This window comes from Protobothrops mucrosquamatus, unplaced genomic scaffold, assembly GCF_001527695.2.
Source record: "Protobothrops mucrosquamatus isolate PMUCROS unplaced genomic scaffold, P.Mucros_1.0 scaffold473, whole genome shotgun sequence".
Taxonomy (NCBI): Eukaryota; Metazoa; Chordata; class Lepidosauria; order Squamata; family Viperidae; genus Protobothrops; species Protobothrops mucrosquamatus.
Genome location: NW_015386794.1, coordinates 579,343 through 596,254, shown reverse-complemented (window position 1 = coordinate 596,254; position 16,912 = coordinate 579,343). Strand labels below are relative to the sequence as shown.

The following is a 16,912-nucleotide window of genomic DNA, read 5'->3' as shown; positions in this document are numbered from 1 at the left end:
CTTGTGGCCTGAGTTATTTCTTAGGTGAGCTGATAAAAGTGGTTTCGGCTTTGGCATTATAGACTTTTTAACTTTTGTTGGGAGATTTCAATATTCATGTGAAAAACCTATTTGGTGATTAGGAATATGGCTACATCTCAGTATTACTATCACAGAATGATATTCAATATCCAAAAATCTGGCAGATACCTGGCTAAAGATTTTCCATACACTGAAGGAGAATTTTCCAACAGGAAATTGAAGGCAGAGTAGCCTATCTGGCCCCGGAAACTTGGGAATGAGAATCAGGAACAGAACCTGAAAGTAACTGGTAAACTAAATCCTCAAAAAACTGAGATGGTTGTGTCAACTGACAAAAAGGTGTAGAATCTTTCAAAAAAGGAAGCTGGGTGCATGAACATCAGGAAAAACTATAAATGTAGAACTTGATTGGACTGATCTGCAGTGACAATGTTCTGAGGTATAAAAACTTCTCAAGATGCAAATCTAAACTCTTGAGTGTGTAGAAGCAAGTGACCTTTAGCCTAAGGCAGTGGTGGCGAACCTATGGCATGGGTGCCAGAGGCGGCACTCAGAGCCCTCTCTGTGGGCACGTGCGCCGTCGCTCCAGTCCTAGACCTTCAGCTGGGTTTTATAAAATCTTTTCGCTTTAGGCCTCCACCTCCGTGTGCAAAAAAAAAAAAGGTTCAATCAATCAGTCAATTTCAACTTCTCGCGGGGAAAAAAAGATCTTGCAAAGTTGGGATTGAACTTTTTAGTCCCACACAGTCTGCTGTTACCACCGCAGCTACGCCCACCTAATGGGCCACACCCACCCAATTGGCCACACCCAGCCAATGGGCCACACCCACCCGGCACCCAACGATGCATAAGTGGGTTTTGGGTTGCAGTTTGGGCACTCGGTCTCTAAAAGGTTCACCATCACTGGCCTAAGGATTGGAGAGGGCTAGAATGCTTGAATGCAAGATCCACCTTGAAGGAGCCTTCTGAATAGCAGAGTCTTCCTAAGGATGCAAAGGAATCCCAGGAATCTCAAAGGCAACTGAACTGTTTTTTCCCTTGAGGAAGAGGAGGAAGACATTTTGCTTCTCATCCAAGAAGCTTCATTGGTTCTGGCAGGATGGTGAAGATGATGGAAGGATTAGTTCTAACAGTACTGAAAGGATCATATTTTTTTGTAGTCATCTGGTTATTAGCATTCTCCCTGAGACCTCCTGAGGCCCTTGGTGGTTTATTTGTGTCCCCAGGGTCACTTGTATAAGAGTGCAAATGAGTGCAATTTTTTCTTCCTTAAGGGAAAAAGCAGTCCAGTTGCATTTTGAAAAAGCACCTTTAGGACAACTATGACCTGGATGACTGAGAATCTCCACAGAATCCCAGGAATGTGCAGAAAAAAACCCAATCATGGTCATGTGTAAAATTATAGTATCTGGACTATGGAAGACAGTGACCTATATCCCTGTACCAAGAATTATATGACAACTGACCCTATGTAATAAATATTTATCAATGCTTTCAAAAATCTACTGTTAAAATCTTCCCAGGTAGAAAAGATTAAAATTATACCTATCTATGGTGAATAATTGGTTTTTGCAATATTGTCCTTGAATCTTCAGATAGGGTTAGAACAAAATAAAAATAAAAACCACAAAAATAAAATACAGATGAATGATAGCATCTTTGTCACTGTGCAATCAAAATTGATCTAAGGGGGATCATCATGAACCATTCCTAATCATGTGTGATATGTATGGATCGCAGAATTCCAGCCAAGATTTATATAAACTCTAGATCTAGAAAATTCTAAACAGGCTATGCTCAAGAGCAGAACCCAAGTACTGTATATGAATCACAAAGATCACAAAGAAGAACTTCCCATCATTTCCACTATTCCTACATCATATAAACATACTGCATTCTTTCCTTGAGCCCTTAAGACAGGGAGTGTTATACTGTACACTGCAGAGAAATTGCAGTAATTGGAGGTATAATAACTAAATAAGTAAGCAAGCAAGCAAAATTTTTAAAACACACTGAATTATTTGTGATGTAGTGGGAAAATAATTCTTTTCATAAAAAAAACTTTTATTTCTTGAAGATCAATTTTATTATAACATGCTAAAACAATAGTTCAAAACTGATACTCAGAATTACTATAAGTAACTGCTTATTTTCAAAAAGTATATATCCTCCAAGTAATTGGTGTTTAACTGAATGACATTTCTCTACTTTCCACCACACAAACTCTTCAAATTCCCATTCATTGTGCATATGCTTTCATCCACCTGAAGCCTCATTCCAGTCACACAGTGTTGCATTGGACTCTTGTACCCGCTCTTGCCTGACAGCAGTCACTTGAAGCCTTGCTGCATTTGCAGCATGCCGCATTAGACCGTTGTGCACCTTTCCTCATCCCACGTCAGCCATTTATCTGCCTGCCTGCTTGCAAGCTGCCAGGGGCATGGAACTTCCTGCTAGCTTCTCCACTGATTTTTGCTGTTGGACACCAGCAGGAAGTTGTGAGGGGTTCTCACTTAACAACCTGAAAACCACATTTAATAATAGTGATAGGCTGGGATTGCCATTGTTAATCAATGCAGTCACATGACTGTGCTTTACAGATACATTGCAAAATGATGGAAATTTTGGCTCCAATTAACCTTGTTAACTGAGGACAACCTGTATATATAAAAAGGCATGTATATATATAATTTGAACAACATTTAGCAAAATGTTGCACTGATTTCCCAACCATACAAAAGACAAAGACATAACATATTGTCCTTTATGATTAAAAAAAAGTCAATCAAAACTCTTAATGTATTAGACAATGGATGCCTACATTATTATTCTTACTCTTTTTTGATCAGACAATATTTGCAAAGAAAAAGATAATGCTTTGGATGCTCTTGGCTTAATATTGTTATTAGCAAAATAAACTCTGACAGAAATGCTCACTGTTCACTGAATAATCAGGCACAGCAATCACTATAAGCAAGAAATTAATGTTATTTGTTGTTCGTTACTTAGGGCAAATTCATATATTTTAAAAGTTTAAGTTTTCTCTGAGCTTCAAGGGCACAGTATATATGATTCTTTGTCACATAAAATATGTGACTCCCTAATCAGTATGGACAATAGCTCCTGTATTCATTGCCTTTCTTGTTTAAACAAAAAGTGAAGCAATTAGAAAAGCACATCACTGGGAAGATTTGGCATCACTAAAGTGAACTAAGAAATTACAACTGATACGAGAATCATATACTACATGTTGCCAACAATTAGGTTAAAACACCATACTGTCACAATGACAGAACATTGTACAGATTTCTTACACACTGGGACTGAAACGCCTAATTGATGGGGATCCAGTTAAGGAAGGAAGATATAGTCTACGATTCAACCTTCCTACAGTTAAAGTTGTAACAGCTCAGCCACAGTTTATTACTATGATAATTAGAAAACTTTTTAGAATATCATCTCAGTTATATCTGTGGATAGACCTCTGCCCTCACATATTTTCCCATTATTAATAATGTTCCAAAGGTATTAGCAGCATTTCAACTGTGTTTGGCTTGTAAATTATTATGCCTCAAATATCTGTGTATAATTTGTTTATACACAAAATTATAGGTCAAATCATAGGTAATAGAGACACTTTCACAGTAAGATTGGTAAACTTTTTTTCCAGCATTTGAAGGACAGGAGAGGTGGATTAGCATAGAGATGTTCATCTGCCCTGTTCAAGAGATTTTGTTGTTCTGTTGGTGGTAATCAGGAAAGAATCAAAAACTGAACAGGATCACTCGTTTTCCCTCTCCATTTAATACCTCACAAGCCCCTTTCCAGAGCTCTCAATACATGATGAGATTTAATAAGTCCAATGCTTTATGATCTAGTTCATTAAAACAAAAAGTAGACACATCATATAAATAGGTATTATTAGAATGATGAGTTTAGTTGAAGTTAATGTTCCCTTGTAAAGTGCACCGGGAATGCTAAAACTGAAAACAAAACCTGATTTGGATCTTGTCCTGCAGTAATCTCCATTTGAGATAAAGCAACTCACAGCCCTAGGGTTCTTTCAAACTGATGCTTTATGTATCATCAGAGAGACATCAGTCAGCTAAGATGTTTTTTCCCATTTGTCTAGAATTTTATACAAACTGAAAGAATTTTTCAGTAGAACAGAAATTTCCCAGCTCAAGTAATGAGAGCATTTTTGCATAACTGAGACAGAGGAATGTAGAGATAACTTCAATGAAAGAATGCAGCAGGAGGAGAAACAACAACATAGTCCTGGAAAAGGAAAAAGGAGACAAAGAAATTTAAAATAATCCCACTCTGAGTTTTTAAGAAGAGATTGGGCAACCATTTGACTGAAACGGTATAGGTTTTCCTGCTTGAGCAGGGGGTTGGACTAGAAGACCTCCAACGTCCCTTCCAACTCTGTTATTCTGTTATTCTGGTTCTCTTTGGTATAAGAGGGGGCAAAGGCAAATTCTGGCAGGCTTTTGAGATTTGGTTATTATACTTTTCAATAATAAAAAAGAGTTCCTGTAATCTTTGCATTGTCAGTTTCCTGGCCTGGCCTACTCTGGAAGGCTGACAACTTGGTAAGAGAAAAGTTCAGGGACCCAGAGAAAGTTAATTTGAACAATACTTGTTTTTCCAACAGCTGAATTTCTGCATTGTAACAAACTAGCTAGCAATTATTAGTATTTTATTGAAACCTCCATGGAATTCTTACCCCACCCCATCAGTCCTTTTCCTACTGAATCTATAAGAAAATGCTATTTTTTCTTTTATTATAGTAATCAGCCTTCATTTTTTTTAACATCCCACTGTAGGATGATTCTCATGTTTCTTATATGGCAACATTCTTAACCATATCCTTTTCTCAATAATAGGATGATAAAGGTTGCCCAAAGACTGGGGAAGCAAGAAATATCGTTCTATATGTGCTAAAATATAGGGTGCTGTATATTTTTCAAATAGCTACTTATTTTCAACAATAAAGTTGACCATAGATTCTACTGATATTGCTTCTTTTTCCAGCAAATTACTATGGATGCATATAATTACTAATTATGTATGCTTTATTTCTATAGGTTTTTATCACACATGAACAACAGGGGCTTTTTTCATTAAGCTACAAGGAAAGAAGCTAGACTGAAGAAAAATTCAGGCAAACAGTGTTTTTAAATCATCTATCTGGACTCTTTCCTATCTGTAATTTTCCCAGTTTTGAAGATGCACTAGTATTTGCTACTTGACAGTAAATTCTAAATATCTGAATTTATAACAAATAAAATGGAGATGGCTCCATTTGCTGCTTTCTATATTACACTGAATGTCAAGTGCAAATATCTTATCTAGGTGACTTTCCCACATATTTCATCCCCCAAGTGATAACAGAAGAAAAACCTTTTCCTTTGTGCCTATTAAGCATGATAACATATTATCAATATACTCTTTAAAAACACAGCTACTTGTATATGGGTGAATGCTTCAAATGGGCTGACAGTTATATTTTTCAGTTAACACAAGCAATATATTGAGATACCTCAATTATTTATTTGCAATCTCCAGAAAACTGGATACTAATATTGTATCTCAACTAAAAAGGAACTTTTTAACATAGAAAAGCATAGCTTTAAAATTTCAAGGACATCTGGAAAGAAGCATCCTCTTCGATATATTAAAAGTCCACATCAGCCAGTCATGATTTTCTAACAAGTTCAGTATTCCTTTCCTTTTCATTATGTTAAGGCACAGCTTCATATAAAAAAGATAACCTTTATTAACAATTATAATCACTAATACTTCTTCCTATATGAATTTTATATCATAATGGTTAGATTTTTTATATTAACTTTTCTGAAATCAATCAGCTTAATATTTTAAAATTAGAACAATATCAATTTCAATCTAACACATTGAAATAGAAGCAAGATTATGGGGTGGATATTTGGAATCTTCATGCAAGGAAATATAAGAATGATAATTTTGCAAATGTTATATTTCATTTTAGTTAAATTTAATATTTCATAACTCACATACTTTGGGCACGTGATGAAAGAAATGCTGGATTTTATCAAATATCATGTTTGGCAAGGTTGGGGATTGTTGAAAAAGTGGAAAACAATAAATGAAGTGAATGGCTGTTTTCCTGAAATATCTCTAACAGAGGTAAGGGTTATTCATGAAAACTAGAAGGAATAGTGTTTGTCAATCGGAATTACAGTAGTGAGAACTGAGTTAAATTTAATGGCACAGAGCTAACTAAAGTTCTTAGGATACTATCACAGGTGTGAGTGGGTGCTTTGTTTGATGATTACTGTAATACAGGGGTGTCAAACTGCCGGCCCGTGGGCTGGATGCAGCATGCCGAAACCGTGCCCACCCCAGCTCCGGCAATGGGGAAAAAGTCGCGATATGTTGCGACACGTTACGTGACATTGCGAGTTTGACACCTCTGCTGTAATACATTTTAGCAACACAATTCCCCCCTCTCCTTACACACACACACACCCAAAACTCTTCTCAAAGGTACAGATTAATCAGTTTAAAAGAGCTTAATCTGGAAAAGTGGATGTAAAATTGCAACTTGTTAATAATAAAAATAATATTTAAAATATTTCAAGTAATCTTTCTTGTTCTTGTTATTTAGGCTTTAGATAGATAGATAGACTGAGAAGCTACATACAGGAGACGTTATCTGTTCCTTTAGATATAGCTGAGCTTTCTCTTCATATCAGCACATTTGCCATAGCAGAATTTAATACATATCTGAACAATATATATTCATTTTTCATTTCCCTAAGAATTTAACAACCTCATAGCATCTCTTTTTCTGGCTTGAATTCAATAGGTTTCCTAACTACAGAAAAGTTCCTATGTGTACCTCCTCCTCAGTTAGGTTGTTGACTCACTGACAAAGTTTCAAAGGCTTAAACAGAATCATTTAAATCTATTTGGATATTAAATGTCTTGTTGAAAACTACTGAAGGATTTTTAGCGAAATTTACATGTAATGCCTACTTATTCTGATACCTCAACCGAATTCAGTTTTTTGCAAGATAAGGCTTATGAAAATACACAGTGAAGACAAAAGAAAGATGCAGAACTGTTTAACCAGCTTTATTAAGTTTCAAAGAAAGAAAAAATATATATCAGAAAAGATTAAAAGAGAAAGAGAGGGAATCAAAGGGGGGGGGAAGGAGTTACAAAAAAAAACAGGAAGCATTGGAATTCATTTATTTCCAAGAAAGTGGTAGCTCAAGTAAAATAATTATTTTACCTTGAGAAGGTAGGTAGGGATGTTGCTGAAGTCCACTGGTAATTTCAGAAGGAAACGAGCTGAAAATTCACCAGTCTATCAATTAAAGAAAAAAGAAAAAAAGAAGATCTCAATATTGAATTGAGAGTTTGCATTCCTAATAATCTGGAGACATAACTGAAACAGACTGAATTTTTAGAGTTACGTAACACACTAAAAGCTAATCACAGAGCAAGCAAGGTGTCTGCAGCAAAGCAGGCTCCAGTGATAGCAAGATATCTCTCAATTATGTCATTCCCATCTTCCAATTATAATGATCATTATGCGCTAACTCCTAATTCAGGACTAATGGAATTCAGATCTTGTGGGGACCTTGTGTCCAGTTTCAGTAGATGTATGAGTTGCATCCTTCCTTAGAAAAAAAGGCCAAATATAAAACTTGCCCTAGTGATATCTTTTAAATACTTAGTCTGCATATTCTGTCAGTACTACATAAACACTTTTTTGAAAGAACCAAATGATAACTGATGCCACAGAATGTAATTCTTGAAACCTCCTGTGAGCATTGAAAACTTTTTTGAGATTTTGCATTCCCCCTTGAATTTTATGAGACTTCATGAAAAAAAACCTTTGCAACCCTTGCAACATATTTCAACAATTTTTAATTGGTCTAATTAAATTGCATCTCCTGTGCTACTATTTTATACAGTTTTTATAAAAGGATTAACTAATGAGGAACCAGCTTTTTAATCACTATATAAGGATCACCACATTCTCAGATTATTACACATTACACACATATTACACATTACACATTATGAAGAAACAATGGTCGGTGATCAGCTCTATTATATAGCAATATTCTATTGCTATATTATTTTGGAAAGACATCAGACACTTTTAGTCAAATCATTACCAATCTGGGCACATCAGTGTTGCATATCATAATTAATTTAATTCATAACTTTGGTCATTCAACAGAAGAATCATTCAGGCAGGACTGTATGCCCCTCAAGTTAGGCAAGTCAGAAAACAAACTCTACAAATCTGACTAAAAGTATACTTTATTGATATACAGACCAGGGGTCCCTAACCCCCCCCCCGGGGCCAGGGGCCAGTACCAGGCCACAGCCCATTTGGAACCGGGAAGAAGTATTAGTGATTATAGTTGTTAATAAAGGTTATCTTTTTATATGAAGTTGTGCCTATTTAATAGTTTATTTTTAATATTTTTTATTTTATTTTTATTTAATATTGTTTTACTGAATATGCAGGTCAAAATGTAATTATTAAAAATAAATGGTATATACACATAATGAAATCATTTTATCCATTGTACCAGTCCACAAATTAATGCATCAGTTTAAGGAGTTACTGAACCAGAGATTGAGAACTCTGGTCTTTAGCTACTTCCTGAAACTAAAAAGTCACTCTGTGAGTGAGATGGGCAGTTTCTAAATTTGATAAATAAATAAAAACAGGTTCTATTCTGCTTTAAATTTCTGCTTACAATAAATACCTAGAATCATGTTCAATTATTTTATTTTTACATGCTGTATGCTATTTCACAATGGTATACAATCACATATTGCTATTGAATCTGCAACTCAATCACAGACAATTTTCTTACAAATTACCCTGAAAACTGGAGGGCATCATCTCAATATCAAGTGTTGTTGTTACTTTTTATTGCCTCTTTTATTGGAAAAAGAAGGAAAGAGAAGGAAGCATTTCCAGCTCCGGTCTCTTACATTTTAGTTAAGCTTGTAGAATTTATTTAATTAGAATAAAAATATTTATTAAATGTTAAGATCAGTGAGAAGTGCTTTATTGCATTCATAATCTTCAATTCCACATAATTGTTAGCCATAGTTGTTTACCTAGGAAACAAGTTCAAGGAAGGTAATGGAATAAAATTGCTAAACAGCACGAAGGGAGAAGAGAAACAAAGATAAACTGAGGACATCTATTTTAAGAAATACACACCTAGGACAAACATCTTCTTCCAATCAGGTTATAGTTACTATGGAAAGGAATCTCTAGTACGGTAGTACTCTTCTGTTGTTGTACTCTTACCCAGTTGTTCTTTTTGCCAGCATAAATTTCCATATTCTCTCCATACTGAGGTTCTTCAAGTAATGTTTGATATTCAAACATGAGCCGAGAGCTCTCACGTAATCTGCTGCATTGAAACTGGTGATACTGTTGTACAAGTTCCTTTACAACAAGCAGGAGGCATTCAGGATTTGAAGGATTCCAGCAGGCCAAATTCTGTTCAATCAAGAGACAAGTTAACACATGAATAATGAAATTTAATCATATTTGAATTGTCCAAAGTGAGATTTGGACCATAGGTCAACTTGCATGTTTCTTTTATTTGCCAGAGAATCAATACAATTGTTATCACTGAAACTGATGGATCTTTCACTTGTGGTACTCTAGGTTAAAAAAATAATAAAAACACTGAGCACTCGCATTATTTTCCTTCTTTTGGTGAAGACATATGGGTACAACAGAACAAAAAGAGTTAACACACCTAGTATTTTAACTTCCATATTGGCTTTCCATAAACTTCCAGATGCAAATCAAAATATTTCCTTGATTCATAGGTATTGTTAGATCCCTCTCTAACAGCAATCAGGACTGGAGCAGATCAGCCAAACAACAATTGAACTAAGCAATCAATTAAATAAGAATTGAACTGAGAATAGAATAATTGCAGCACATTTTAGAAGCATTCAAAGCCGTTAGATTTGCCTTTTTTACTCCTGTGCTTTCAGTGCACTGGAGTGGATGTCAATCTCCTCTGAGAATGTGAAGCAGTCCTCACTTCGTTACTAGCTACATCAGTGTAAGAACCCACTCTTACATTTATCTATTCAAGATTTTGGCAGAGGGGAAAAAATTTAAAGGGGGAAAATATGGGCAATATCAAGGCAAAACAAGGCTATATATTGTAATATATCTATAGGTTTCCTGGTCTTCGTACCCGGTCACAGTCCTATAAAAATCATTTAACCCAGTAAATTCAGAACACCTAGCCCATTATCTGCTCCCATAATCTAATAATATATAAAAAGATTACTATTTTTATAGATTTGTAAGGCACACAAAGGGGTAGAAACCTTTGCAATGCACCATCATTTTGATTCACAGATAGAACTTGAGTTACAACCTCATATTCAGCAACCATTCAAAATTATGACAGTTCTGAACAAGGGGGACTTATGATCACTCCATGAAACTGCGGCCATTGAAGTGGCCCAACAGTCATGTGACTGCTATCTGGGTACTTAGATGCCCAGCTTGCAATTACATCACAGTGAGCTGCAGTCACAAAATTGCCATTTGCAACTTCCCATGCCAGCTTTCCACAAGCAAAGTCAATGGGCACGTCAGCAGGTAAAGAGGTTGCACGACATTCCTGTAAGTTGCTCCTGTCCTTTTTCAGCTGGGGAGCCTTGCTACCAAAATTCTCACCCCACTTGCCATCATAACCCAAGGACTACCTGTATGGAGCCATTTTGATCCTTATCATTGGAGTACTCAACCTCAATATAACACCTTGACATTAAAAAAGTAAGATTTTACAATATTCTCAACTGAGATTCAAGAGGCTGCTTGCTTTGGCCAGCTACTGACCTGGAAAAGCAGTAATCAGTGTCCCTCTTTAAATGCCAATGAAGGAATTGCTTTGATGAAGATCAGTCTCATGGTATTTCCTGTAATAATCTCAAGAGTGTTTCAATCAAAACAAAGATTCCCTTCTATCACCACCAATACCATAATGTTCTTTTATTTCACTAATTCCTGAACCAAATAAACTCTTAATCGGTCTCCTCTATTGTCTATTTTCATCCTATCAATCAACTCTAGTGGAATTCTGTCAGCTGTTTTTCACTTTGTCAACAAGTTCTACCCATGATTATATAAGCTCTTTTATGCAAGCATTTATTATTCAATCTTTTTTTTAAAATCCAAGGAATACAATCTAAGATCTCAAAGATTTCAAACTATCTATAAATGCTTTTCCTGCTATCTGAAACTCACAAACGATTGATTTTCTAATACACAACTGGGGAAAAAAACCCACAACTATATTTAATTTCACTTGCCTGTAAATATAAATGATTTTATATGAAATTAAATTTTTGTTCTGTCTCAATCCATTCCTTTATAAAGTGTGGGCTCCAATAGTTCATTCAAAGGTTAGGAATCTTTGTGTAGAAAAATCTTGTGCATTCCAGTTTTGTACATGCATTTGTGAGATATTTAGCTTACATATGGACTTTGGGCATTTGTACCTTGCACAGAGAGTACAAATGATTTGGCATCTGATATATATTGAATTAAGATTAAACTCATTATCAATCATCTATTAGACTTGTAAAAATAATTTAACAGAAAGGTTTCCCACCTTTCTGAAGTACAGACTGTTTTTTTTAAAAAAACAACAACCTTGCATTACACAATTAGAAGTTAATCAAGATATGCATACTTCCATTTCTTTTAAATAAATACCCTTTTCACAAAGCTGAAAGCTTAACATGTGTGTTGACATTCATACTCAATAAGAAATGGAAATAACCTTTCTCCCATAATTATGTATTATATTACTAATATTTTGTTAAAGATGTTATCAACATTTTACTAACTGTTCTATACAATAAAATATTTTTCCCCAAGTATTATTGAGCTTGAGGAACTTGTCACATGACATTAAATAAACAAAAGAAACAAATGGTGTCATTTATTCGCCTCAAATGACTTGTTTGTTCTTCCCAAGAAGTTTTAAATGTTGCATCAAAACTGAATTTTATTAACTTTCCCACCCAGATTCATTAATTTTAGACATGAATAATTTTAACTAAATTTAGTTCTAAAGCCAAATAGATTTTTAACACACACCCTCCCCACAAACCCATAGCAGAAAAGTCATAAGGAAAATTTAAAAAGTGGCAAATCCAGGGCAATTTTAATATATTCACATTAGGTTAAACATTCATAAAGCCTGCAGTAGATAGAATTAATTTCTAAACTTCTTCTCTACAGATACCTTTATTCCCCATATATACTCACATATTATTGGAGCCATAGGAAGATATATTACTTAGATTAACCCTTCAAAATATTTTCAGCCTTTATAAATTTTCTGCAAGCTTTGTATAGAAGATGTACCCTAGTATGTCAATGTTGTTGGCCACAAAATACTTTCCACATTTTATTTCTTTAAACATGCCCTTAAAATATATATTCTTAATTACTTATATTACAATTCTGTACAGAAGTCAATATTAAGATATAGTTATGCCAATGTCAGTATTCCAGCTATATGAGTAAATACACTTGTACTAGAGATAATTATCATATCTTAATCACAGAGAAATACGGTATCACTGATGGTGTGGCACCACAAGGATATGGCAATATACACTGGCAGAAGCATCATGCAGATGACTACTTATTTCCTGGCATGGTTCAGGCAGTATGATGGAAGACAGTTTTCTTGTCTCTACCAAATAAGTACACTTCCAGGAAGTAATTGGTACACTTGATTTTGTAAGTTAATACAGAGAATACATTTGCAACTTGGGCAAAATTTTAGCAAGGTATCATACGGTGCAGGGATCACTTTCTTATTGATTTGTGTAATTATTTTCATTTAAATGCTGCACATATTATTTAGGTGAATGAAATGTTTTGTAATATAAGACTGTCTCCATTTCTTCTCAGGTTGGTAGAAGATAAAGGAAGTAAATGGATGATAAAGACCAATAAACCAATTAGGATCAAGAAATAAGAAGAATGTATCATTCTAAATTAGAATGTGTGGTTAGCAGTCAGTGCTACTGTAAGACAGCAGGAAACAAAGTAAAAACTAAAGTTCTTTGCCCTTGCCTATACACTAAGTGCAGTCTTCCATACTCGTTTGTAAAACAGTCACATTTATGACCTTGCATGTATCTTACAGCTAAGTGCATAAAATTGCAAAATATTTGAGCGTTCTCCAAACTTACAGGATAGAAGGCAATTACTGCTCAGTTGCTGGATATCCCATATATTCTACACTAATACAATCTGTAAGTAATTAATTATAATGCTTTACTTTTATTAATTCACTTATTGACATCACTTATTGACCCACTCAAAAAGTCAATCATACTGGGCGTGATCAGTGGAAAAACAAGAATGGACTGCCCTCGGGCTGAATCAAAGGATGGTACCAGGACGACTATGGCAGATGTGAAGGATGTGGTGAAAAGACAGAGGAGCTGATCCATAGAATGGCTGAGGGACACAACTGAATGGCTGACAATGACTACTTTTATTAATAGGGCAATTGCTTAAAGAATTATATGTAGCATCCTTCTATGATTCAGTTCTCTTAGCATAACAATGTAAAAAGTTCTAAATTAAAATCTAAGAGCTGACACTAAAACACTTTTCTAAATTGCAGTCTTGCCTTCTTTCCTTCCTTCCTTCCCTGCCCACCTCCCTACAAAAGACTGCCACATAGAGCGAAAATTAGAGTACCTGTTCTGATAAAATAAAGTTACAGATTGATTAGTAGCAAACAACAGAAAAACTAATTCACTCCATCTATAAAGATTGTTTTATTAGCCACTTTAATACATACTTTATATAGATTTCCAATTTACAAGCTTTAGGCAACAGCACCATATACAGAAATATAGGTCCCCCTCTTAACCTCATTATTAATGGCAAGAAAAGAAAAGGAGATACTTAATAAAGATTAATACAATTTAAGTTAGCATGAGGGAATGTTATCTACCTTATTTTGTAGTACTGTAAGAAATGACACACAGTACAGTTGCAATCCTGAAACAGCCAAATTTAGTCCATGGACACTCATTACAATTTTGACTCAAATGCTTTTATTTATTCAATCACTTATAGCCTAACTTTAGCTATTGGGATATTATTTTTATACTCTTACACTGCACATGTGGTATGACCAATTTCTCCAACTAAGAAAAGTCAGAATAAGAAGCAACTTAGACTTGTCAATAAGAGAATAAGCAAATAGTTTCTTAATTAAATGGAGCTTGTTTTTCTTAAGAATGTGCTTAAGCATCCAGGTTGCTGGAATATCTTCCAGAAACGTGACTTTGAAGAAGACAGCTTGCTACTGTTTTTCCTGGCTACACTACAGAAAACAGCAAGATCTTCAGTTAGTGTACTTTCATGTTTTTAGGAGGAAGAATTAAGTGCGGTAATTGACAAGGAAAATAAATGTCAAGAAATACAAGATATTAAGCCCTTCAGAGTGACTAATATTAAAGTAGAGCTTATCTTCACTGATTTTAAAAAAAGATACAATTTCAGTATGCCAGCAAAATAAAAATGTATTTGTGAACTTAAGCTATAAAAGTTTTATTTAAATATTATGAAGCAATACTACACAATAAAAAAACCCACAAAAATTAAATGTATTCATCACTAACATTTTCAGCTACGTTCAGTTGCCTCCGATTTTTTCCACCTGTGTCTAGTGCATAAGTGTCAAATTTATTCACATTTTAAAGCATAGACTTAAAATATCTTAGGAGTTGGCCACAAATTTGTAGAGAGCAGAATTCACACAAACTAGATATTCCCTTTGAAGGAAAATATGATTTTTTTATGAATCTTCTCTCTTTTTCATAACAGGGCTAGAGGCATCATTAGGAAATCTGGAGAAAGTAAAAATCAAAGTGAAGTAATATCTCCTGTGACTATAGTAGCATTTAATTAGCAACTGGAAGACAGCAAATCAGGATCAACATGCCCCTAAAAATATCAAGTATGAAAGCTACAGACACTGTATTTGCAAAGAGCTGCATCAATAAATAATAACTTGAAATCAACACTAACTCTTTTGACAATTCCATGGTTACCTTATCTAATATGTGAAAAGGGGCGTTGTCTTACCTGAACGCCTTTTCTCAGCACGGAGATGGACAATCCACCAATGGGGTTTAGACTGTGTTCCTGCCCAATCAGGTTCCTGCCCAGCCAAAGTTGCAACGCCTGTCCTGGGCTAGAGTGTCCCACTCTCGACGCAGGCGAAGCCATGACTGACAGCAAGACATGTTGGCTCATAATTCTAGCCCTAGGCCTAAACAACCTGCGAGGGCAGGAGTGGATTCTTCATCTCTGTGCTGAGAAAAGGCATTCAGGTAAGACAACGCCCCTTCTCCAGCACTGGAGATGGAGAATCCACCAATGGGACATACCAAAGCCTACTGTCCCCGAGGGAGGGAAGCTGGCCGGTCCGGAGTGGCACTTTGAGGTACTACCTGTTGGAGAACCCTCCTACCAAAAGAGGCCTCCGCCAAGGCGAACCTGTCAATCTTATAATGCCTTATAAAGAGAGATGGTGAAGACTATGTGGCCGCTTTGCAAACGCCCTCGATGGACGCTTGAGTAGCCCAGTCCGCGGAAGTAGCCGCACTATGGGTTGAGTGGGCCATGACCCGTCGTGGAAACGGCAATGACTCAGCCTGGTACGCCCCCGCTATACATGCCCTAATCCACCTGCCAATCGTGGAAGAGGATACCTTCCGACCCTTGGAAGAAGGATGGAAGGAGACAAAGAGGGCCTCGGAGTTGCGGAAGGCAGCTGTCCGTGAGATGTAGTATCGGAGTGCTCTGTGGACATCCAGAAGATGCCATTGCCGTTCCAGGGCATGAGATGGATGAGGACAGAAATCTAGGAGCACGATTTCCTGAGCCCTGTGGAATAGAGAGTTAACCTTAGGAAGGAAGGTAGGGTCCAGACGAAGGACCACACGGTCCTGGTGAAAAATGCACAAGTCATCTCTGGTTGAAAGTGCCTGATATTCGACGCGCAGAGGTGATTGCTACCAGGAATGCGACCTTGTGCGATACGTATCGTATATCACGTCTTGAGAGGCTCAAAGGGCAGTTTGGTTAGAGCCCGAAGAACCTATGGCAGGTCCCAAGAGAGATACCTGTGGACTACAGGGGGCTTGGTGTTAGTAGCACCCTTGATGAACGAGCAGATCAAGGATGATGACCTATGGAGACTGCGGAGTCACAGGTAAGTACAGTGGAGAGAGCGACTTGTCTGCGCAATGTGTTTGGAGCCAAGCCCCTCTCCAGACCCTGTAAAAGGTAGTCCAATATATGTGGAATTGTCAAGTCTGGAATGGTCAAGTGATGGGTCGAGCACCACGAACAGAAGTTCCTCCATGTGGCCTCATAAATACGGTTTTATTTATTTATTTATTTATTTATTTATTATTTTAATTTGTATACCGCCCTTCTCCCATAGGACTCAGGGCGGTTCACAGCATATTAAAAACAAATAATATACACAAAATACAAAAAATACAAAATACAAAAATACAAAAATACAAAAAAAAAATAAACCCCGATAAAAGCCGAATTAAAACCAAATATTACCGGCTGTGTTTCCGATTAAAATACTTTTAAAATTATCCCTACCTAAAATCCTCCCTAGGTCAGGCCCGCTTGCTGAAAAAGCCATGTCTTGAGGGCGCGGCGGAAAGTAAGGAGATCCGGAATCATCCGGATCTCGGGGGGTAGTTCATTCCAGAGGGTGGGGGCACCCACAGAGAAGGCCCTCCCCCTGGGGGTCGCCAG

General features: G+C 36.2%; 1 protein-coding gene across 1 annotated transcript in view; it reads right to left on the bottom strand.

The window, feature by feature from the left end:
- The window catches only part of BABAM2 (BRISC and BRCA1 A complex member 2), a 48,564-nt gene that overhangs the window by 7,419 nt on the left and 24,233 nt on the right, over positions 1-16,912 (bottom strand). The window contains exons 5-6 of the mRNA XM_015816645.1: positions 9,359-9,553; positions 7,304-7,378 (exon numbers count right to left, since the gene is read on the bottom strand). Of these exons, the coding sequence (XP_015672131.1) occupies positions 7,304-7,378; positions 9,359-9,553 (270 nt within the window). The remainder of the gene's footprint in view (positions 1-7,303; positions 7,379-9,358; positions 9,554-16,912) is intronic.